The 23,704-nt window shown below is 45.9% G+C and overlaps 1 protein-coding gene across 3 annotated transcripts in view; it reads right to left on the bottom strand.

Moving 5' to 3' along the window:
• GNL3L (G protein nucleolar 3 like) overlaps window positions 1-23,275 on the bottom strand; it is a 30,670-nt gene extending 7,395 nt beyond the window's left edge. Inside the window, exons 1-14 of one of the 3 annotated variants that reach the window (XM_045995567.1) lie at window positions 23,141-23,275; window positions 20,872-20,937; window positions 14,140-14,180; window positions 13,114-13,221; window positions 12,026-12,142; window positions 11,175-11,258; window positions 10,660-10,795; window positions 9,672-9,775; window positions 7,807-7,951; window positions 4,387-4,474; window positions 3,691-3,865; window positions 3,463-3,605; window positions 3,004-3,140; window positions 1,054-1,181 (exon numbers count right to left, since the gene is read on the bottom strand). In XM_045995567.1, coding sequence (XP_045851523.1) covers window positions 1,054-1,181; window positions 3,004-3,140; window positions 3,463-3,605; window positions 3,691-3,865; window positions 4,387-4,474; window positions 7,807-7,951; window positions 9,672-9,775; window positions 10,660-10,795; window positions 11,175-11,258; window positions 12,026-12,142; window positions 13,114-13,221; window positions 14,140-14,180; window positions 20,872-20,890 — 1,425 coding nt within the window. In that variant the 5' untranslated portion in view covers window positions 20,891-20,937; window positions 23,141-23,275. The other 2 variants (XM_045995569.1, XM_045995568.1) reach the window with 2 other exon arrangements.
• Between the last annotated feature and the right edge of the window lie 429 nt (window positions 23,276-23,704).

Here is a 23,704-nt window from a genome sequence, read left to right as displayed (position 1 = left end):
CTCAGCATAAGCACCATCTGAGCTTCTAGCCACGGGCTGCTGCCTGTCTCATCCAGAGAATTCCTCAGCCTCGGAGAAGTGGTACAAGGATCAAGGCCTTCAGGGAGACTTCCCTGACCCACAAGTAGTATAGGTTAGGGCCCTTGGATCCATGCTTTCCCAACCTCTGCCCTCACCCCTAGTCTGCGTATCTCCTGTAACAGTGCAGAGTTCTGGGGGCGCCTGGGTGGTTCAGTGGTTTAAGCCTCTGCCTTCGGCTCAGGTCATGATCTCAGGGTCCTGGGATCGAGCCCTGCATCGGGCTCTCTGCTTGGTGGGGAGCCTGTTTCTCCCTCTCTCTCTGCCTGCCTCTCTGCCTACTTGTGACCTCTCTCTCTGTCAAATAAATGAATAAAATATTAAAAAAAAAAACAGTGCAGAGTTCTGTATGTGAAACCCATTAAACTATGACATCCTGAAGGGCAGAGATAGGGAGACTGGCAGAAGCAGCTGAAAAAGCCTCCAGGAATCATAAGCAGGCATGCTGACTTGATCACAGAGTTACTGGGGAGCCATGACAGGTGAGGTGACATGGCCAGACTGCAATTAGAAACCATGGGACATATGTTGAGGTGAGGAAGGGTTAGCAACTTAGACTAGGCTTATAGAAATGGCAGGGACTATAAGAAGCTGATAGCTTCTCAACAGACATAGGAGGGAGAAGCCACAAGACCTGCTGACTAACTGTCTGGTATACTGGACGCTAGCTGGAGGGAAGAGTCAGGGGTACCCAGGTTTGCAACTTGAACTGAGTGGCTGAACGGGGATACCTGTTTTCTAGGCTGGAGCCAGAATGGAAAAGCTACTTGAGAGAGCATGCCTCCTCCTTGGACCTGCCATTGCATGGTAAAGGATGCACACATCTGATGCCCACGGGGCCCACGGGGAGTGAATGAATGACCTACATTTCCCACCCTTACAGGCATACCTTGTGGAAGCCAGGCAGAAGGGACCAACTGCTCCCCAGAGCCCTGGGTAGAGGAGAGGGTTACCATGAAGAAAGGGGATCGATACCTTGTACACAGTGGTTTTATTTTCCATGGCATCTGCTATTTTCATCATCGGAGAATGGAGCCACTTAATCTCCATTTCGAGCGGGTCCATGTCACCCAACAGTTCATCTGCTTCTCCAGTGGCCAAGCCTTTAACACAACCAACACCACTGTCAGAGCCCAACTTCACCCTGCTGCCAGGCACCCCACCAACCAGTTCAGGCCTCAGTGGAAAGAATATGTGGACACTGCCCAAGGGCGTTGGGAGAGAACACTCTTTCATTCCTGATGGGAGGCCACATGACAAAGGACTAAAGACATGGGTCTTGCAGTAGGGCATTCGCCTGCTGGGAACTGGTCTTGGAGCCTTAGCTTCCTCATCAGGAAAATGAGAATACCACAAGCCTATGACATGGGGCTGCTGTTACAACAGAGGATACCTGAAATGCATTGGCCTGAGACACTGCTCAGTAAATGGCAGCCACTGGGTTTCCTTCCCAGGACCAGGCCTCTCTCCCCTTTCCTCTGGCCCCTTGCCTGGAGCTGGCCTCCACTGCAAACCATTAATGTACACATTGCCCTGGGCCCATGCTATCCTCCCCCCTACTTCTAAACTTTGCCCCCATCCCCTTCCTCTAATTCCTACTCACTCTTCAAGATCCAACACTAGGGCCAACTCCCCTAGGAAACTCACCATTAACCTTTCCCTCTCCTCAATTTTCCAGACCTCAATCTTTTGCCGAAGCACATTCTCAATGATGGAGCCCCTCTTGCCCTCACATGCAGCCAGGGTCAAGCATCATCATAGGAACATGCACTCTAATTCATCCCAACTACCCACTTGGTAGAAGAGAGAAGTAAAATTCAGAAAGAGAATGGACTTGCCAGAAGCCACCTGGGGAATAAAGTCTGAAGCAGGCAAGTCCTCTTGTCCCCGTCTGTAATCTAAGGACACTAGAAGGCCCTGAGAAGGAAAACTAGTGGCCCTCAAGAGAAAGAAAGAAACCAAAAGCCAGGCCAGCCAGGGCTACTTCCAATGCCCGAGTGTCCACAGACAGGCCCAGAGAGCACAGGGCACCTTTCTGAGGTGGGGGAGAGAAGGAAGGAAAAGCCATAAGCCAAAGTCGCAAATGGTAGTACCTGAAGAGAACAAATTTCCTATAGGAGTTTCTCAAAGCCACATCTCTGTACCTCAGCAAATGATCACCATAACAACAACTAATATTCACCAAACACGTACTCAAAGCCAGCACTGCTATGTTTTTACACATTAAGTTAGTCTTCATGACTATCTTACTGGATGAGTGCTACTGTCTCCATTTTATAGATGATGCCATTGAGACTTGGAGAAATGAAGTAATGTATGCAGCATCACAGAGCTAACAGGAAACAAAACTTGAATTTAACTCCAGGCAGTCCATTCTTTTAACCACTTAGCTACTACAGGCTGGGACAATCTTAGACTACAGGGCAGAAGAGTTGCTTTAAATGCTACCTCTGCCTGCCACTGACCATGCACCATTCAGGAAGTATCAGCTTTCTGTGACTCCAGTGCCTCCCCACCAATGGGGGTGCAACAGAACTCTAGGAATAGACATGCAGTACCTGAGACAAAGCTTAGGGCAGCGAAGGGGTTTTGGAGAGGAGTGTTTTAGTGTCTTAGTCCACTCCAGGTCCCAAGAGATGGGGAAAGGATCCTCTTATTTCCTGAGCACCTCACTGTGTACACAGTACTTTGCAGACTTTCTTTCCTATTTACCAAGAGTCCACAACCATCCGCATGGCCCAGGTTAGAATTCTCCACCTTGTAGAAGAAAACATTAAGCTTACAGTTGGTTAAATAACTTTCCCAAAGCCAGAGTAGGGCCATAGCAGGGTAAGATCAAACATGGGATTTGTTGCTAGGTCTATGTGGCTCCCACCTAGGGCAAGACAAAGTACCAGGCAGGCCAGTCCACTCGCCCCTACTTACATTCCATGGTGTCTTCATTGGCCTGCTCAGTATCCTCGATGTCAAAGACTTCAGTCATCTCCTTAATGATCTCAGCACTGAGATGGGCAGGCAGAGTGTGAGTGGCAGGTGGGAGTGTATAGAAGCTGATCTTCCCACTGCATTAGGAGATAGGAGGAAACTGGCTATGTCATTAAGAGAACAAATGACCAATCAAAGAGAGGATGAGTTTCCAAGTCATAAACGATGAAGAACAAGGAAAACCCACAGTAGCTTCCAAACAGTAAGAAGCTGACTTGCTGAATAGTCACTGGCCACAAATTCCAAATGGGGACATGATCTGGAGCCTCAGCCTTCCCCTGCCCTAGGAAACAGGATGTCAGGCTGCCCCACCACCGCAATAAACACAGATGCACCCTCCCCCACTTTGTGGAACCTGACTCTCGGCAGGTCCACCCTCACCCCTAGCCTTCTCCTCACCTCACCCAGTCAGCCAAAACAGCTTTGGCTGCCTGCTCCTGACTGTATATACCTCCCTTCTTCTTCTTCCCCAAGCGGTGAGCCACCGCAGTCAGAAAGTGCTCAGTGGTCTGGAACCCAGAGATGCCATAATAGTTGGAAATCTGGTGAAGAGAGAATGAAAAAAACCATGAGGAAAAATGAAGGGCCCTTTGAGCTGAGCAAGGCACGAGCAAGAGTCTTCTGTACCTCCTCCAGGTTACAGCGTTGGAGGATGGTCTCCACTGGGGTCACAGGGTCTATCAACTTTTGCACGTGGACACAGTTGCGCAGGATGGTGCCCACCTCTGAGTTTGGTCCTGGGACAATGCCTGGGGCATCCAGCAGCCTGATGAACTTGTCCAGATAAACCTCCTGCATGAATCTAGGAGAGCAAAGAGGAGCTAAGAGAGACTGCAAGGCACTCATGAGCTGGAATGTATCTGGTATCCCCTAGGCCTCAGGCACACAGCTGGGAGAGGGGTGAGGGGGCAGATAGCACACTGATGAAGATGGAGAGATGCGGGGCTGGGGACTCTGGGGCCTACAGACCTGGGACTAATTCTCCTCTAGTCCCTGCCACTGGTGACTGAGCTGCAGGACTGTGAGCAAGCTCCTGATTCTCTGAGCCTCCGCTGACTCATCCAGAAAGTGGAGTTGTTTACCTATAGCCCCATTTGGCACGGCTGCTAAGAGACTTCAAGGAGCTGAGGAGGAAGCACCCAGCTCAGTGCCTGGCCCACACCTAGAGTGTACCAGGTCAATGAGGACTATTAGTGAGACTCCCGTGCCCAGGGAAGAATCAGAGGCTGGGCCAAGATAAGAAGGGCAGGGGCTGAAGACACAATAAATGGGGGAACGGTACAGTCGAGGAACTGGGGAGCAGGGGAGCAGGGAGGTGCTCACTTGGTGACGCCAGGAACGGCTCCCACACTGCATGCACGGCTGCGCTTCAGGCTATTGATGAGGCTGCTCTTCCCAACATTAGGAAGACCTACAAAGAAGCGGCAGATGACTCAGGAGCATTTGGGCCAGCCTGTATGTGGGTGGCCCAGGCAGGGACAATGACCAAGCTTTGGGGAAGCCAAAAACAGAGACTGGCCTCCTGCCTTCCCATCCCAGGCCCTGACCAAGCCCCAACATGGCCTACCTATTCTTTTCATCCATTTGTGAGCATACTGGGTAGACAGGTCCCTCTCTCGATAATGACATTCACCTCCCACTTAAAACCAGCCTGGGAAAGGTACTCAATGCAAGGCCTCTGTAACACGATCCAACATAAGGCAGACATGAGGAAATGTCTGCGGAACAGAGAACCATCTGTCCTGATGTAAATTCACCCAGTGGGGAGTGGGAGAACCCTCTCCAGATGTCAGTCTCTCTGAAACAATGTCTGCCCGCGGTGCATGTTTTCTGTTCAAGCATCTGTGAGGACCTCCAGACCCGTGGATGTCTTTGTGTGCCACCCCCTCACCAGGTCTCTTGTTCTCACCATTCTTCTTCTCCCTATGCCAGAATTTATGCACATAACGCTCTTTTTAAGATTTCATTTAGTTGAGAACAAAAGAGAGAGAGCACTAGCACGGGGGCGGTGGGACAGAGGCAGAGGAAGAAACAAACTCCCCATTGAGCAGGGAGCCCGACATGGGGCTGGATCCCAGGACCCTGGGATCATGACCTGAGCTGAAGGCAGATGCTTAACCAACTGAGGCACCCAGGCGCCCCCGCAGACAACTCTCTTGTGGATGTGCTTATGTGTGTGTACCCCCCATGCATGGAAGTCTCTGCACATCAATGTGTGTGTGTGTGTGTGTGTGTGTACACATGCACATACATCTCTCTTGGTTGTTCTCATTCTAAATATTACTCTTTTTTCTATGTTTACTTTCTCCAGCCCAGTCTTTTTCTCTATCATGTATTTCTTTCTCTGTGTAGCTCTATCTATGCACCTTATTCTACTGGTTTTTCTCTTTGACTCTCATTCTGGCCGTTGACCTTTCTGATTCTCCCACCCCAGCAATTCTGCCTGCCCCTCTTTTTATTTTTTGCTTTTTTAATTTAAATTCAATTAATTAACATACAAGGTATTATTAGTTTCAGAAGTGGAGGTGATTCATCATTTTTTAAAAGATTTTATTTATTTATTCAACAGAGATCACAAGCAGGCAGAGAGGCAAGCAGAGAGAGAAAGGAGGAAGCAGACTCCCTGCTGAGCAGAGAGCCTGATGTGAGGCTTGATCCCAGGACCCTGAGATCATGACCTGAGCCAAAGGCAAAGGCTTAACCCACTGAGCCACCCAGGTGCCCTGATTCATCATTCTTATATAATACCCGGTGCTCATTACATCCCATGCCCTCCTTAATGCCCATCACCAGTACTCCATCCCCCCCACCCCTCTCCCCTCCAGCAAATCTGTTTGTCTCCTATGATTAAGAGTCTCTTATGGGGGGCACCTGGGTGGCTCAGTGGGTTAAGGCCTCTACCTTCGGCTCAGGTCATGATCCCAGGGTCCTGGGATCGAGCCCCACATCAGGCTCTCTGCTCACAGGGAGCCTGCTTCCTCCTCTCTCTCTCTCTCTCTCTCTCGGCCTGCCTCTCTGCCTACTTGTGATCTATGCCTGTCAAATAAAATAAATAAAATCTTTAAAAAAAAAAGTCTCTTATGGTTTGTCTCCCTCTCTTACTTCATCTTGTTTTATTTTTTCCTCTCTTCCCCTATGATCCTCTATTTTTTTTGTTAAATTCCACATATCAGGTGAGATCATATGATAATTCTTTCTCTGATTGACTTATTTCACTTAGCATAATAGCTTCTAGTTCCATCCACATCATTGTAAATGGCAAGATTTCATTTTTTAAAATTCTGTCCCTCTTTGCCAACTTCCCTCAGTCTCTTTCTGTGTTTTTTCTCTCCATGGGCTTGTCTCTGTTTGTATGCCTCTCTGCACATGTTTCACTGTGCTTCCTTCTATCTCTGTCTATATATCCCTAGCCATCTCTCTGTCTCTATTTTTCTGTGAATATGTATCGATCTCATCATAGACATGTTTGTGTATTTGACTCCCTCTGTGACTCTAGAGATGTCACTGAGTATGAGAGGCCAGTGTATCTGAGCACACGTGTCTCTCTGTGCCTTTATTTGCTTGCAAGAAACAGAGTTGGGGTGAGTATGTGCAAAGGACTTGAGTCTGCATGTGTGCTGCCTTTGGGTCTGGACATATCTGCACAAGTGTGGATCTGTACATATATTTGTGGATCTGTATGTGTTTGTAGGACTGTGTGTGTTCCTCTATGTCTACCTCTTTGTTCTGGTTCCTTCCCTGTGCACCACTCTCAGAATCCGTCTACCTGTGTCTGCCTATGTCTCCATTGTTTCTCTTGAAGGATTTTATTTATTTGTCATAGAGAGAGTGAGAGAGCATGAGCACAAGCCAGGGGAGTGGCAGGCAGAGGGAGAAGCAGGCTCCCCGCTGAGCAAGGGGTCCAATGTTGGACTTGATCCCAGGACCAGATCATGACCTGAGCTGAAAGTAGATACTAAACCGACTGAGCCACCCAGGCGTCCCTCTCTCATTGTTTCTTTGGTTTGTTTGTCTGCCTCTCTACATGCATAAAGTATCTAGCCCTCTTATGTCTCTCTCTGTAGGTCTCTATATCATTCTGGTATGTTTTTGTGATCATTACCTCCCTCTCTTGGCATGCCTCTGTCATTTAAATCCATCCTTCCTTTCCACTCCTCACCAATCCCATCATTTCCCAGTTCTTTTCTATGTCTATTCACATCTGTGTATCTCTACCTTTTTCTCAGTGTCTGCCTCTCTCCAATATCCTTCTCTTTTGGCTTTACTTTCTCTCCCTGAATGTCTATCTCTGCTTCTCTCAATTTCCCTCTTCTCTCTCCCATCGTCCTTCCCTCAGTGCCCTGGGTTCCAGACATGCTCCGGTATGAGTATTAGCTCTACCTTGTCTCACACAGGGCTGCTCCCCACAAGTCCCTTTCCCTTCTCTGGGCCTCAGTGTTCTTATCTGTCAAAGAGATATGGTCACTCCTCCTTCCCACCACCCACAGCTCTGGTAGGATGAGATGGCACCAAATCCAAGCACAACCCTGTGTATTTGGTCCACAGTTCTAATACTCAACGTATGGTGGTGACTCTCAGTATGCCTTCCTATGTTCACCAATACATATTACAAATCACAAAACCATTCCTAAACTGTTCCTCTCTTCCCCAGAGGGGTAACACAAAGCTCCCAGAATCCTTTGCCCAGTGAAATCCCAACCCAAGGAAGAAGACTGGGCCGCACAACCTCCTTACAGGTCTTACCCACAACACCCACACGGATATGGGTGCGCACTTCACCAAGGCGGCAATAGTTCCCCAAAACCCTCATAAGGTTTTCAGCTCCAAAGCAGGCTTTGCTTTTTAGCAGTGACTCAGAGGCCTGATCCACTGGTACAGTGCAACGATTCTGGAAAACAAGGGGTATTACAGAAGAGGCTTCAGGTGGGAAATGCAGTCTGTGTCCAGATTCCCAGCTTTCAGTGAAACTCTCAGGGCCACCTCCCTGTGATCACTGAGATCCCCAAAGCTGAAGCAGAGGGCTTCTCACACAGGCCCTGAATACCTGCCATCTCCTTGCTTGCACAAGGCCTGTTTTTCCACTGTCATTGCGTCTTCAGTCTTCTCTGTCCCTGCCTCTCTCTAGACACACATATCTCTTGCCTCCTTCAGCGTGGAAAGGATGGCATCCCAGCCTCTAGTCAGGCCAGGTTTGAGTTCCAGCTCTGCCTCTTACAGATGTGTGTGTATCAAATCCTCCCCTTCTCTGGGGCTCAGTGCCTTCATCCACAAAACAGGGACACTGCCCTCCCTGCCTGTGATGGGAAGACAGTCCCTGGCCCACAGCCCACCTTCCCTTATTTCCTCACATAAGTCAAGGCCATTCCAGCTTCCATCTCCTTACTCCTGATGCCACACCCTCTGCCCAGAATGCCTTTCTACCTCTTCCTCTTTCCTTACCCACCACAGCATTGCAAAATAGGAATTAAGCTAAATATCCATCAGTAAGAAACAGGTTAAGGAAACAGATCCTTAAAGTAGAATACAAATGAAAGAGAGCTGTTAGAAAAGGATGCTCATCACATTTCTGCCATTGAGTAGGGTAAAAATTATAAATGAGGTTATCAGATTCTCCCAAACGAGTAAAGATTAAAATGCTTAATGATATGAAGTGTTGGAAAGGATGTAGGGAAATAAGCCCTCTCACACATTCGTCTACCCCAGTGGTAGGAAGATAAACTGATACAGCCACTGGAAGGGAGCCAATTTGTCAGTGTCTAGGAAAATGTAAAATACATAGCCACTCCACCTCTCAGTATCCAACCATTATAAACACTCGTCCACCAGCCAAGATAACATATGCAAGGGTATGTGCTAAAGTACTGCTTTAATGGTTAAAAATTGGAAACTAATTTTATTTAGCAACAAAAAAGTACATCTCTATTCAAAAAACACTGCCAAGGTTAGAGGAGAAAGCCAGCCCCAGGATGACACACAGGAAACTCCCAAACCCTTCCTTCTCTTTACACATACATCTACATATATATAAAGCACAGAAAAATATTTGAAAGGATATACACCAAGCTAACAATGGTGGTTACATCTGTGTATGGATAAAGGAGCCTAGAATTAAGAGTGATGGTAAAAATATTAAAGCTGTCTGTAATTGCTTTTACTTCTTCTACTTTATTTTTTCATAAGGAGTAAGTTCTACACCTAGAGAAAAGTTGAAAAATGTCCCCCAGCACCGAGTTTCTCTCCTCAGATGCAATCAATGTTTCTGTAATACTTTAATATTTTACAACTAAAATGTATTTCTGTGTTAATGATACAATTAGAAAGTAGTGTGATTTGTGTTAGAGAAAAATGAAGACATATGTTTTTAAAAGTTAACAAACAGTTAACTACGTTTTCCAAAATTTCTACGGATAGTATGTACTACCTTTATATCTGGAAAGAAAAAAAAAAAACTTCCCAAAAAGCTAAAATGTAGGAAGGAGTAAAGTAAAACAAGTACTAAAAGGCCATCTAGTAAGGTAAAAAGCTCAAAGTTGAAAGCCCAGTTCAATTACCAAAGGGCTGAAGGCCCTAGTGCAAGTCATGCTCCTCTAACCCTGGCCCCAGCTTACCAGGTTTTTGACCTGATGCTGTGTGCTGGCCTTGAAAGCCACGGTCGGCAGCTCATTCCGAAGGTACTCCAGCCACTTCTCTACAACCTCTTTGGGAACCAGGTCTGGGGAAAACAGAAAAAGGTAGGACTAATAAGGAGAACATCCCTTCAATGGCTCAGTCCAAAGATATATCCCAAGGCTAGGCCCACCTCCTTATCTCCCTGGTCCTATCAGTACCTGTCCAGCTCCCAGGTTAAAATTAGAAAGGAAAGTCTAGTCTAGGAGACCAGATGGCCCTCCCTGAGGGGACCTCTGTCCCCCGGGGAAAATGAGCAAATTAGCTGCTTGGTCCCAGATGCTTTCCTTCCAACCCAGGCTTCCTGAAGATTGCATTTCTCACTCTCTCTGTGGATCATTCTAGGTTGGGCCAAATGTCAAGAATAACTGATAAGAATATGGCTATCATTTGTAGAGTACCAACCATGCATACACCAAGCACAACCACCCTGTGAGATTGGGACAATCACAGCCCATTTTACAGCTAGAGAAACGAAACCTCTCAGGTGACACAATCTGTCCAAGACCCTAGAGAAAATTGGCAAAACAACTAGGGTAAGACCCAGACCTCAGTGACTCCTGAGCCCATATACTCTTCTGCCCTAGTCTTTGGGTTCCAGCTTGGGGCAGACAGGACCTCTCCGGGGTTGGCCAGTAAGGCTCAAAATGGCAAGAACAAGGGACTAAAAGGCAGACAGGCTTGGACCCCATCCCCAACTTCTGCTTCACTCTGTGTGTGTGTACGTGCACATGTGCATGTGTGTGTATGTCTTTAAATAAGTGATTTCACCTGTCAGATTCCCAGCTTTAAAAACTGAACACGAATTCCTACCTCACACAACTGTTTTAACTACCACTGAGCTGCTGAGTCTCAGGGTCTGGTCGGAGCTAGTCTTTCAAGAAGGTCTGGTCCCTGCCCTGCTTTACCCAATTCTGCCCCAACACCCACCAATCTTGTTCAAGACGAGAACCAGCTTCTTGTTGCCTTCTGCCTGTAGGACAGCCTCCTCCATTTGGAAGCAGCGGCAGCCCAATGGGTCCCTAGCATCCAGGACTTCTAAAATCACATCAGAGTATTCTACCACCTGCAGAGCAAAGAACAGGGGATGAAGGCAGGAAAGGACTGGGTATGAAACATGCAGGTCCATAAAAGAAAGGCCTCCATTGGGGCACCTGGGTGGCTGAGTGAGTTAAAGCCTCTGCCTTCGGCTCAGGTCATGATCCCAGGGTCCTGGGATCCAGCCCCACATCGGGCTCTCTGCTCGGTGGGGAGCCTGCTTCCCTTCCTCTCTTTCTCTGCCTGCCTCTCTGCCTACTTGTGATCTCTGTCTGTCAAATAAATTAATAAAATCTTTAAAAAAAAAAAGAACGGTCTCCATCTCATTCAGGAAAAATAGAAATGGAGAGGAGATGGGATGGGATTGGTGCCCTCCCTAAAGAGCCTTAAAAAAATGGGTCCCATACCTTACGGAACTCCTTGTAATAAGCCTTCCTTGTCGCCTCATCATCCAACTGAGGAAACATATTTAATTCTTGCAGAACTTCCTCCTAAAGGGAAAATAAAGAAAGAATGGTCCAGCGAGGGAAGAGAGAGTACAAGCCAGGGCTCTGGAAACCATGACAGGCTGGGGGAGCCATGGGAGTCCCAGCCCACCAAAGAGTAACTGTGACCAGCCAATAAAGCTGGAAACGGAAAGAATGGACGGAACCAGATGATGCACGTGTATGCCTATCAAGTATGTGTTCAAGCACTAGCTAGGGACCTGAGTATGCACCTGTGTGTGAGAGGAAGGAATGTGAGGGGGAGGTGTAAGTGAAAAAAACAACCCATGTGGGAACATGGGATAAGGGAGCCAAAATATGCACTTTATGCTAGAAAATGAACTTTGAGCTGAAAAGTGCATCCTCTGTGAAATGAGAATATATGCCAGAAGGGCAATAAGTCCAAGGAGGAAGTTGGTATTCCCTTCACATACCCTCCTCTTTCAACCTTTCCCTCACACTTATTCCCTCTTGCCCTGTGTCCTGGTTCTAGGTCTCCCTTCCTCTACTCCCAATCCTGTCTTTGGGGCCCAGCTTAGGAGAGGACCTATCCAGGGTTGCCCAGTCACAGAGAAGGCTCAAAATGTCTCTGCTTCCCTCTCATAGCTCCCTCCCTCCATCCCCACTGTTTCTCACCTTCTCTGCACCTATCTCCAACGTCCCCCTGCAACAATCTCACATCTTTCCTCTTTCCCTTTCACAGGGTAAAGGCAACAGATACTTCTGAGCAAACCCGAATGAGTCTGAACCAGAAGGGAAGGCTAGTCTCTTACCTTGTGCTCAAATTCCTCCTGGCGTTGCAGGACATCCTGACAGTAGCTCTCAATGGTCCTGCGTCTGTGTCTCTCTTGTTCCCGGGCAGCCTGCTGCTTCTCTCTCATCTCTTCAACCTAACAAGAGAATACACAGCAGGACTATAGCTGACTAGGTCTGTAACCTAAGGGAGGGATGGGAGACCTACAGTAACAGGGAGCAGGTGACAGAGGGAAGAAACAGTGTTGACATGGCAGAGGTAAGAGGAGCAGGGATACAGAGAAAGAGAAGATATGTTAGCAGGAGATAAGGGGTTTGAGGGAAAGGAAACAAGAGATGAAGGAAGGGAAAGTATGGCAGAGAACAATAAAAAGAGGGCATGTGAAGCTGAATGAGAATGTGTTCTAGGCAAAGGGAATCAATTAAGACCAGAGGGAGAAAGAGGACAAGGCCCTGGGATGCTCCGTCATCTAAAGAGCAGGAAAAGGAAGGAACAAAAGAGACTGGGAAAGAGGAAGGAGGACATCCAGGAGAGGGAGATAACAAGAAAATCAAAGTGAGAGTGCTTCAAAGAAAGCATAGTCTCAAATCCTGACAACTGGCATGAAATGTTGGAAGGAGACTATCCATGAGTGTGAGGTCACAGAATGAACTGGTGAGGTTGACAGGACAGGTTTCAGTGGAGCAGTGGGAACACAGCAGGGCAGCAATGGACTGGGAGGTGAGGGAGAGAAAGCAAATGGAGACACTAAATCAAGTATCAAAGTGACCACCTTTTCTTCCCTCTTCCGCAAACAGCCTCAACAACCCTAACAACTCTTGGGGCACCTGGATGGTTCAGCTGGTTAAGTGACTGCCTTTGGCTTAGGTCATGATCCCAGGGTCCTGGGATAAGCCCTACATCTGGCTCTTTGCTCAGTGGGGACCTTGCTTCTCCCTCTCCCTCCACCTGCTACTCTGCCTACTTGTGCTCTCTGTCAAATAAACAAATAAAATTAACAAAAAAAAAAAACCCCTAACAACTCTGGTCTTTGCCCTTCCAGTTACCACTTCTGTGGACCTGGCAGTTAGGCCAGGCCCTCTTCCTCCCCCAAGGTCAAGGGCTTACCCTCTTCTTCTTTAATTCAGCCTCCCGACTGGCATGGTCATTGGAGTGAACAAACTGGGGAGCAGAGGCCACCTTGGAAGCTGCTTTCTTTCCATTCTGTTTTGCAGGCTGGTCACCATACAAAAGGCAACAATCAAACAGAGCTAATAAGCCCATGGAAATCATTCTTCCTGGAGGGTTAAAGCTGCTCAAAAATGTAGTTGTAGGGAAAAGCGAGGAAAAAGCAAAAAGAAGGGCTCTGTCCTCAGAGGTCTGCCCATCTGGTTAAAAAGAGACCCTCCCTCTCCTAGGCAGGGACTGACTGAAGAACTCAAAGAAAGATGGGGGCAAATGGAAAAGTTTCCCAAGAAAAGGCCAAGGGAAATACTAAAGTAGCTCTCAAAGTGTGGTTCTTGGACCAGAGCAGCACCATCACCTGGGAACTGGTTAGAAATATGAATTATGGGATGCCACAGCAGACCTAAGGAATCAGAAACTCAAGGGTGAGGCCCAGCAGCAATCTGTGTCTTAACCAGCCCTGCAGGTAACTCTGGGTAATCACCTAGAGGGCTGGTTTGGGTTTGAGAACTTTAACCATGTTAAAATTTGAGAACCACTGCTCTGGTCCATCTTATCTTTCTCCACCTTTCTTAGCAGGACCAAGAGCTGGAGACAATTATGTTTTGGCCTCCCTCCTCAACAAGAGCAACAGGGACTTGGCAATCAGACAGACTCAAGTCCCAGCTTTGCTACCTTGAACCTAGGAACTTTCTCACCGAGACTTGGTTTCTTCATCTTAAAAATAGGGTGATCCCTACACCAAGGTAACTCAAGCACAAAGCAGCACATTGCTTGTGGTGGAAACAATAAATGTTACTGATTCCCTACCACAGCCAACCAGAGAGGGAGGGAAAGCCAGATCCTCTGATTCCAATTTGCTGCTCTGTCTGGAATGACCCAACATCTAGTGGGATTTCTAGACCTTTTCTAGGGCAGGGAACCTGTTCCTGACCATACCCCTAACAAGGGGTGTACCTTCCAACTTACCTTCTTGCAGCCTTTGGCACCTTTACCTGTTTTTTTATTTTCTGCAAAAAAAAAAAAAAAAAAGCCATTATCCACCTACCCAACATCTGTTTATACCTTAATCAAAGCCAAGCCACACTGGGAACCTAAGGAAGACTGAGACACCGTGTCTGTCCAGGTCCAGAACAACAAAGACATGGAGGTAACAGCAACAGGGTCAGAGGAAGTACTGGATAAAGTGTTTGAGACATTATTTCCATGCAGACTGAAAAAATGCTTATGGGAATCCTGTGAAGAGAGTTACTATGAAGAGTGCTTGCTTTTAACTGTTCTCTCTCCCCTAACTTCTGGCTGGGGGCAACTCAATAATTGCTGCACCAAGCTCAAGTTGGGAGCTGATGGCATGGGAAGGTGATCTGAGGAGTCCCAGGTGGCTAAGCCAGGGCAGATGCCCTCAGCACATGGGGAGAGAACTGCTCCTTCCTGCTGACCCTGCTCAGGCCATTACCTCCAAAGGGACTTGCCCTGTTTAGCCAACCTGTGGCCTCCCTTGGATACAAGGAAGAGAGAGCTCATCTTCTTCAATCACATCTAAACAAAGCCCAAGAACTTAAGAGGCCTCACCCTCTTCATGAGAAGTCCTATCTGCCATCCCCTTTACAGCTGGCCTCTCGGGGAAGAATGGCTGCCTTAATTCTTACTACCTGCAAGTCAGCTAAAGGAATTTCTAGAGGAGGAGGTTCTGGAAGGTCAGGATATATACAAACAAATATAGGAGCAGCTTGGAATTACCAGAGAACATGCTCCCCAACCACATAAGGTGGTTCACACCAAAGCAGAGTTAATATAGCAAACACAATTTAAATACTATTGCAAATACTTAATTGCAAATACTTAAGGAGATTCAAGAAGATACCTCAAAGGAACTGTTGTGAGAAAAAAAATTACTTAAGGAGATTCAAGAAGATACCTCAAAGGAACTGTTGTGAGAAAAAAAATTCTCACTTAATATGGAATAAAAATTGAACACTTAATATGGAATATGGAATAATAATAATAATAATAATATGGAATAAAAATTGAACAGATGTAGTGAGAAACAACAGAGACACCATTAATAACCAAACTAATAAGCTGGAAGATCAAGAGAAAAGCTTACTTAAAGCAAAAATCTAAAGAAATGGAAATTATGGGGCGCCTGGGTGGCTCAGTGGGTTAAAGCCTCTGCCTTCGGCTCAGGTCATGATCCCAGGATGCTGGGATTGAGCCCCGCATCAGGCTCTCTGCTCCGCAGGGAGCCTGCTTCCTCTTCTCTCTCTGCCTGCCTCTCTGCCTAGTTGTGATTTCTCTCTGTCAAGTAAATAAAATATTAAAAAAAAGAAATGGAAATTATGAGTAAAAATAAAAAATGGAGAATGGGCCCAGGAAAGCTGATACCTAAATAACAGGAGTTCCTAAAAGAGAAAAAGGCACAGATGGAGAAGCAATTATTTTTTAAAATAACAGATGAGAGTTCTTTCAATTGAAAAGTCTTGAGTGTTCAGATTAGAAAGGCTCATGGAACACCAAGACTAACAAAAAAAGACATACCATAGGGATACCCTGATGAAAATTCTTAACTCTAAGGATAAAAAGAAAATCTTATAAATTTCCAAACAGCAGTTTCCAACAAAAGCAAGAGAAGCAGACAGCCTTCTCAAATATACAACTCTTAACATTTAAGAAAGAATAACCATTACAAAGTTCTTTTTAAAAAAGATTTTTTATTTATTTGAGAGAGAGAAAGAGTGAGCTTGAGCAGGAGGGGCAGAGGAAGGAGAGAGAATTTGAAGCAGACTCCGCCCTGAGCATGAAGGCAGACAAGGGACTCAATCTCCCAACCCTGAGATTACCACCTGAGCTGAATCCAAGAGCTGGACGCTTAACCAAGTGCGCCACCCATCCGCCCCATACCATGACAAAGTTCTGAAACAAGGAACTACATACCAAACTAAATTCCTATACTTAAGCAACAGATCACTCTTACACAAAGTTAAAAAGCATTTTCAGATATGCAAAGATTAGCACCTGTGTTCTGGTGAAACTAGAGATGACCCTTGAAAAACTTGAGTTTGAACTCCACAGACTCACTTATACACAGATTTTTTTTTATATAAATACATGTAGTACTGTAAATGTGTTTTCTTCCTTCCTATTTTCTTAATAATACTGTCTTTCCTCTAGCTTCTTGTATTGGAAGAATACGGTAGATAGTACATCTAACAAAAAATGTGTTAATAGACTGTTCCTTTTCTGGTAAGGCTTCCAGTCAGTAGTAGTAGTCTATTAGTAGTGAAGTTTTTGGGAACAAAAGTTCTATGTTGATTCTTGACTGCACAGGGGCTCGGAGTCCCTAACCCCCATGCTGTTCAAGAGTCAATTGTACTTAAGGAAGTATACCAGCAAAAATAAAAATTACCTCAGAATAAAGATCTAAAGCTAAAGGAAACAAATAATGATGAGCAAGAAATCTATTAAAACTTATCATTAAATTTTTTAAAAACTTACCATTAAATCTTTTTTTGCTTTATTTACTTGACAGACAGATCACAAGTAGACAGAGAGGCACAGAGAGAGAGAGAGAGAGAGAGGAAGGGAAGGAGGCTCCCTGCTGAGCAGAGAGCCCAACGCGAGGCTCGATCCCAGGACCCTGGGATCATGACCTGAGCCGGAAGGCAGAGGCTTTAACCCACTGAGCCACCCAGGCGCCCCTTACCATTAAATCTTTAAAATCTTTAAAATCATTAAATCTTTAAAATGCTTTACAATGCATTCAGATCATGAAAGCCGGAAAGGCAGAGGCTTTAACCCACTGAGCCACCCAGGCGCCCCTTACCATTAAATCTTTAAAATCTTTAAAATCATTAAATCTTTAAAATGCTTTAAAATGCATTCAGATCATGAAAGCATGATCTTACTTTGGAAGGACAGGATAAAAATAGTTATTACTTAACTTTGGTAAAATGACAAGAGAAACTGAAGTTTAATTATGTCTGATATAAACATGAATGCAACTACAACATAACTTTATAATCACTGGAGGAAACCTGGGTGGCTCAGTCAGTTAAACAACTGCCTTCGGCTTGGGTCATGATCCTAGGGTCCTGGGATCGAGTCCTACATTGGACTCCTTGCTCAACGGGGAACCAGCTTCCTCCTCTGCCTGCCATATGCTCTCTCTCTGACAAATCAATAAACAAAATCTTTTTAAAAAAACTTTATAATCACTGGTGGAGGAATTTTTTTTGAACTTGAAAAGTAAATAAATAAGACTAAAAAGAAATAAACCAAAAAAATGGCAGAAATTACATCAAACATATGAATATGCACAGATCAAATTTCCCTGTAACGACAAAACAGACCTCGATGGAGTCTCCTTTTCTTCCAAAGTACTCATATTGCAATGAAAAGAATGTGAGGTTGGGAATGAACCAGGACTGGCCATTTTACTCAACCATTACTATCAGCCTAATGTCCCTGGAAACTGAGGGCCTGTGTCAGATACGGGGACACAATAAAAAAAAAAAATCACTTAGTAAGGAAAAAACACTCCTTGCACGGCTCATCAATAACCTCCCCAGATTTGACCATTATCATTACCATTTGGGTCCAAGGAATTGCTGAGAGCTCAGACAGCTGTACTATGAGGCACCTCCCCGAACTTCTACTGCAGTCACTCCACTTAGTGTGATATTACTTAATTGCAATTTGCCAATCACAGTCTGTGTTTTATGAGCACATGTAAAGTTTCTTTTTAATATTCACGATTGTTCCCACTCATGTAGATGTATATGATTGTTCTTTAACACCATGAGGCACCTCCCCTCAACTGATGGATGGATAAAGATGCAGTGTATATATCCAACAGACTATTACTCAGCCATAAAAAAGAATGAAATCTTGCCATTTGCAACAATATGGATAGAGTAAGAGAGTATAATGCTAAGCCAAATAAGCGTATAAGAGTATAATGCTAAGCCAAAATAAGTCGGAGAAAGACAAATACCATACGGTTCCAAAATAAGGTGTATTTTGAGAGGTCTTCCACACTTGTCCCTAACCACTCTCCTCATTGCAACAAGAAACCACTTATTAGTGCAAACGCAAATAGAGCTAACCTTATTTCCCCCCATTTTCTCCCATTAAAGATAACATAGTATGTCCTCCTGTTGACAACTTGCTTTTTTCACTTAACAAATCCTGGAGATCTTTCCATCAAATAGTTCTTCCATATAATAGTCTTTCTAAATAATCTTTTCATACAGTACTTCCTCCTTTATTTTAAACTGCCAGGGTTCTCATAGTTAGGCGCCTGGATGGCTCAGTCGGTTAAGCGTCTACCTTCGGCCCAGGTCATGATCCCAGGGTCCTGGGATCAAGCCCCACATCCGGCTCTCTGCTCAGCAGGGAGTCTTCTTCTCCCTCTCCCTTGGCCTGCCACTCCCCCTGCTCATTCTTTCTCTCTCTCTCTCTCTCTCATATATAAATGAAATCTTTATAAACTGCCAATGTTCTTTTGTATGCATATACTCTACTCTACTTCATTTAACCAGCTAATTACTATCTTTTTCATCACTATCAGTAATTTTATTGTCCTCTGGTATTTGATGTTCTTAAATAAAATATAATTAATGTTGTTCATATTCCTTGTGTTACTTGGAAAAATGATTATTTGCTTTTGGTAGTCTCCTAACCAAAGTCTGATTCTTGTCGAAATTTTTTTATGACTATATAAAATAAGTGTATTGAATTTTTTTTCACCAAGCCCACACAGGCAAGGCCACTATTAACACAGAGTATGGGGTCACTGGGTTGCACAAGTCTTGTCTAGTCTATGTTGTCATTTTCTATGTGGATTACAGCAAGATAAAGGCAGGAAGCACAGAACCAGACCTGCCCTAATGCCCTTGCCTTCCCTTTTACACAGGAAAGTCATGTATCACATTTGTCTTTTCTCTGTAAGTTTTAAGCATAGTGGGAGGAGGAGCACTATGGAGACATTCCAGTGCCTGGCACACAGTAAGTACCAAATAGCTATGACCAGTTATGCTGGGCCCTTGAGACAAAAAGATAAACCAGGTATGAGTGAGAAGTTAACAGTGCAGTGGAGGAAACAGACAGTGTCAATAGCCCCAGTTCTTGGGGGCACAGACCATGGAAACCAAGAGAGAAGCTTAATGGGAGAGATTCCTAGAGGAAGTGATGTGTAAGTTGAAATCTGAAAAATTAGCAAGAGTTATCCAGTTGAAGAATGAGGTAGAAGGGAAGAAAAGCATCTTGAAGGCAAAAAGAACAGCAATTTGTCCTCACTGGTATTTACTGCTATTCACCTCAGATCAAGTCAGTTAACTGTGCTGATTCTCAGTCTCCTCAACTGTAAAATGAGAATGGGGGATAAGGAGAACACCACCCCCAAAGAAGTTGGGAAGACAACAATGATACCATACGTAGAAGACAGAGTAAATGATCTGGTACATACTGAACAATTTTTTGAGTTTTTTAAATTATTATTTCAGTATAGTTGACACACAATATTATACTAGTTTCAGGCATACAACATAGTGATTCCACAAGATAAGTCCAAGTCTATGCATTATGCTCTGCTCACCCCAAGTATAGCCACCATCTGTCACCATACAGTGCTACAATACCACTGACTCTATTCCCTATACTGTAGCTTTTAATCCCAAGACTTATTCATTCCATAACTGAAAGCCTATATCTCTCACTCCCCTTCACCCATTTTGCCCCATCCCCCCAGGCCATACTGAGCAATTTTTTAAAAACAGAACCTATGGGGCGCCTGGGTGGCTCAGTGGGTTAAGCCATTGCCTTCAGCTCAGGTCATGATCTCAGGGTCCTGGGATCGAGTCCCACATCGGGCTCTCTGCTCAGCGGAGAGCCTGCTTCCCTTCCTCTCTCTCTGCCTGCCTCTCTTGTGATTTCTCTCTGTCAAATAAATAAATAAAATCTTTTAAAAAAAAAACAGAACCTATGATCCTGTGATCACACTACTGGGTATTTACAAAAAAAAATACAAAAACACTAATTCAAAGGGATACATGCACCCTAATGTTTATAGTAACATTATCTACAATTACCAAATTATGGAAAGAGCCCAAGCTCAAGTAGCTAGCTGCACCATGAGGCACCTCCCCTCAACTGATGGATGGATAAAGATGCGGTGTATATATCCAACAGACTATTACTCAGCCATAAAAAAGAATGAAATCTTGCCATTTGCAACGATATGGATAGAGTAAGAGAGTATAATGCTAAGCCAAATAAGCGTATAAGAGTATAATGCTAAGCCAAAATAAGTCGGAGAAAGACAAATACCATATGCTTTCACTCAAATGTGGAATTTTAAGAAACAAAACAAATGAGCAAGGTTAAAAAAAAAAAGAGAGAGACAAGCCAAGAAACAGACTCTTAACTACAGAGAACAAACTGATGCTTAGCAGAGAAGAGCGGGGAATGGGGGAAATAGGTGATGGGGATTAAGGAGTGCACTTGTAGTGAGCACTGGGTGATGTATGGAAGCGCTGAATCACTATACTGTACACCTAGAACTAATATAACATTGTATGTTAACTATACTGGAATTAAAATTTTTTAAAGAAATTTAAAGAGTAATTTTTAAAAAGTTGCCATGAAATACCACAAATAGTCATTAAAGCTTAGCACTGGGAGGGGGTGATAAAAGAAACTCACTGTGTCTATGTTTCATCATGATGACTGGCTTGAAAGCAGGTAGGTTCAAATCTGCAGGCCTTCTTCCTGTCAGAATGGAAGAACCAATATGAAGACAGGTGGGGGGAGCACAATGCCACAAGCCCCCTCCCAAGCCCCCTACAGGTAAAATGAAATGTGAAAAGAACTTGATAAGGAAGCCCTAACAACTGGAGAAACTAGGAGAGGAGGCTGTAATGGAGTTGGGGCCTGGTGTAGCTATCTACACAGGGAAAGCAGCATCACACTATCCAAAAGGAAGCTAAGTCTAAACCTCTCTTCCTGGGTGAAGACAGTGCCTCAATTTATCAAATGAAATCCTTGGTCCTCAATGCTCCACCCTGCAGTGTTGTATACGTTAATACTAACCCTCTCCATGCTAAGGGGATGGGGTGTGCAAGGATGGCCTGTTTCTACATATTAATAGTACCTCCTTTCCCAAGTAGAGGATTCTATATCTGATCTACCCTGGAAGTAGGGGGAAAGACAGATGGATACCAGGAGTCTACCTTAAGGAAAAGGAACAGCAGAACAACGTTTTTAATCTGTGTTTATTAAAGTAAAGCTAGGAGTCAATGCAAAATCTTGGCCGGTGGCAGGGGAAAGCGTATGCCTGCATGTGTGGTTGGGGTCTGTTCCTTGGTGAGTGGGGGTAAGGAGATGCCTTCTGCTGCTCTACTCTGGGGTGTAGAGAAACTAGGAAAACCAGCACAGTGGCTATGTGCATCTCTGCCACGTGGGAGAAAAGTGCATGTCTGTACATCTCTAAGTTGGTGGGGAGGAGTCCTGGGTCTCTTTACCCTTGGGAGGGCTGGGGTAAAGGGAAGATGATATGCCTGTCTTCACTACAAGGTGACATTAGCTGATACACTAACAAAACGAGGAGAGGGAGATATGCAGTTTTTCATGAATGGGGTCTGCACCTTGCCTGCTGTGGGCTATTCTGGACCCTTCCATAGGGGTGGGATGGGGAACAATCTGTTTATCTTTTATATGGGTTGAAGTCAGCAGTGTGATAATACTGATAGGAACAGGACCTCTGGTTCTCTGCATGGAAGAACACAGCTATAAATTCAGTGGATCAGCCCTTACACTACCTTGGGTAAGGGGGGGAGCTCACACACAAACAAAATATGTACGGTGATCAGTGATGTCACTGCCTCTCAACACTGCGGGGGGGGGGCTGCACCTCTCTGCTCCCTTGATGGGGGGAGCTGTCTCTCATTTGCTACATTTGGTGATTCCAAATCTTTGGGGAAGGAGGAAGGGAGGGATGATCTTTGTTTACCTCAAAAGGAGAACAAATCTGAGCCTCTCCACCGCGGGGAGGCCCCATAAGGGGCAGATGGGGCAGATCTGATAACATTCGGGGGTTAAGGATTGTTTCTCTTTGCTGCAGGGCATTTTTGGGGCCGGGCCTGTACAAATTCGGTAAACCAGCACCTCCTTAAGGGGTGGGGTGAGGAGTCAGGTCTGATTTTCCACAACGGGGACTCACTCTAGGCAAGAGGAGGAAAATCTGCATGGTTCTCTATGGGCTGAGGCACATGCCAACCACTTAGAAGAGGGGTGATCTAACATCTCTGCAGTAGCGGGGGCGGGGCTTCCACAATTAGTTACAGAGGTGCGAGGCGGGGAAGTCTCCATCTCTTCCGTCTCTGTATACTAAACGTTTCTAAGCTCCTCGGTACGGCGGTCCGGCTGGTATAGGCTGGAGGGTATGTCTGCGGAGGAGGTAATACATCAAAGCCTCTGTCCAAAGGCAAGGGGCGTCGAGGCGGATCTGTGTGCCTCCGCGACAGTAAAGGTCCACGCCGCTCAGCCGGGGTGGGGGAGGGCGATATGTCTCTATAACCGTGGGATCTAAGTCGCCACACGGAGACGCCTATCTACACTGGAAGAGAGCAGAATGGATCCTTGCTATCCTGAAGGAAAAAGGGCACTCGATGCTTCTCCACACAAGTAGGGTCTGTGACTATCTACATTTTGTAACCAGGGATGTACACCTGCGTGGATGGGGTGGGACCGTGCTCCTTTACCCAGCGAGAGTGCATTTAGGCACATGCCCATTTGCGGAGCAATCCCTGTTCCTCATCTGGGCCCTTCTACCTACCATGGATGAGAGCCGGTTCTCTATCTGTCCATTCCAGGCTGGAAGACACTTCTACCTTCCACCTTAAGTACACGATCCTCACCGCGCAGCTGGCAGAGAGAGCGCTCACATCGAGAAAAGAGGAGAGTCGTCTCTTACCTCCACTTCCGGCGGGGATCAGACAGGAGAGAATGGCGAAACGATAGGGTTGGTCTGCAGGTTGCGCTCGCGCCGCTAGGCTCCGACTTCCGGATCCCAGCCTTGCGGCGCTGGTTTGCCCGCCTTGCTTCCCCCTCCCAAGGGGCGGGGCTTCGGATTGACGGCTCGCGCCCGCTACCCCTACTCCGCAGGCGTGCTGGTCCCGCCCCCCTGCTGCCCAGTGAGGTGAGGAAGAAACCGAGAGGGGGTAGGGTGGGAGCGGCCGGTCGACTAGTGCGGACGTGTAATCTACTTGTAAGCCAAGATCTTGTCTGTGGGCCTCTGCGTGGGCTCAAATATGCGTGTTCCCGGAGCATAGTGACCAAGCAGTCACCATCACCGCATCAGAGAAGAGTGGGGTTCAGTCCCTTTGTCTATAAAGGAAAATGGCGACGGGCAGGGTGTGGGAAAATGGCCGCCTGGGTCACATGCCTTGCCGAGTGCTCCCCACCGAAAAAGTGACTTGGTTAGCTGTTCGCAACAACCTAACTGGTTTGTAAGGCACCAGACAAACCCTGAGGCAGG

This window comes from Meles meles, chromosome X (genome assembly GCF_922984935.1).
Source record: "Meles meles chromosome X, mMelMel3.1 paternal haplotype, whole genome shotgun sequence".
Classification (NCBI taxonomy): Eukaryota; Metazoa; Chordata; class Mammalia; order Carnivora; family Mustelidae; genus Meles; species Meles meles.
Note: the sequence above shows the minus strand (reverse complement) of the source record. Positions and strands in the feature narration are given on the sequence as shown.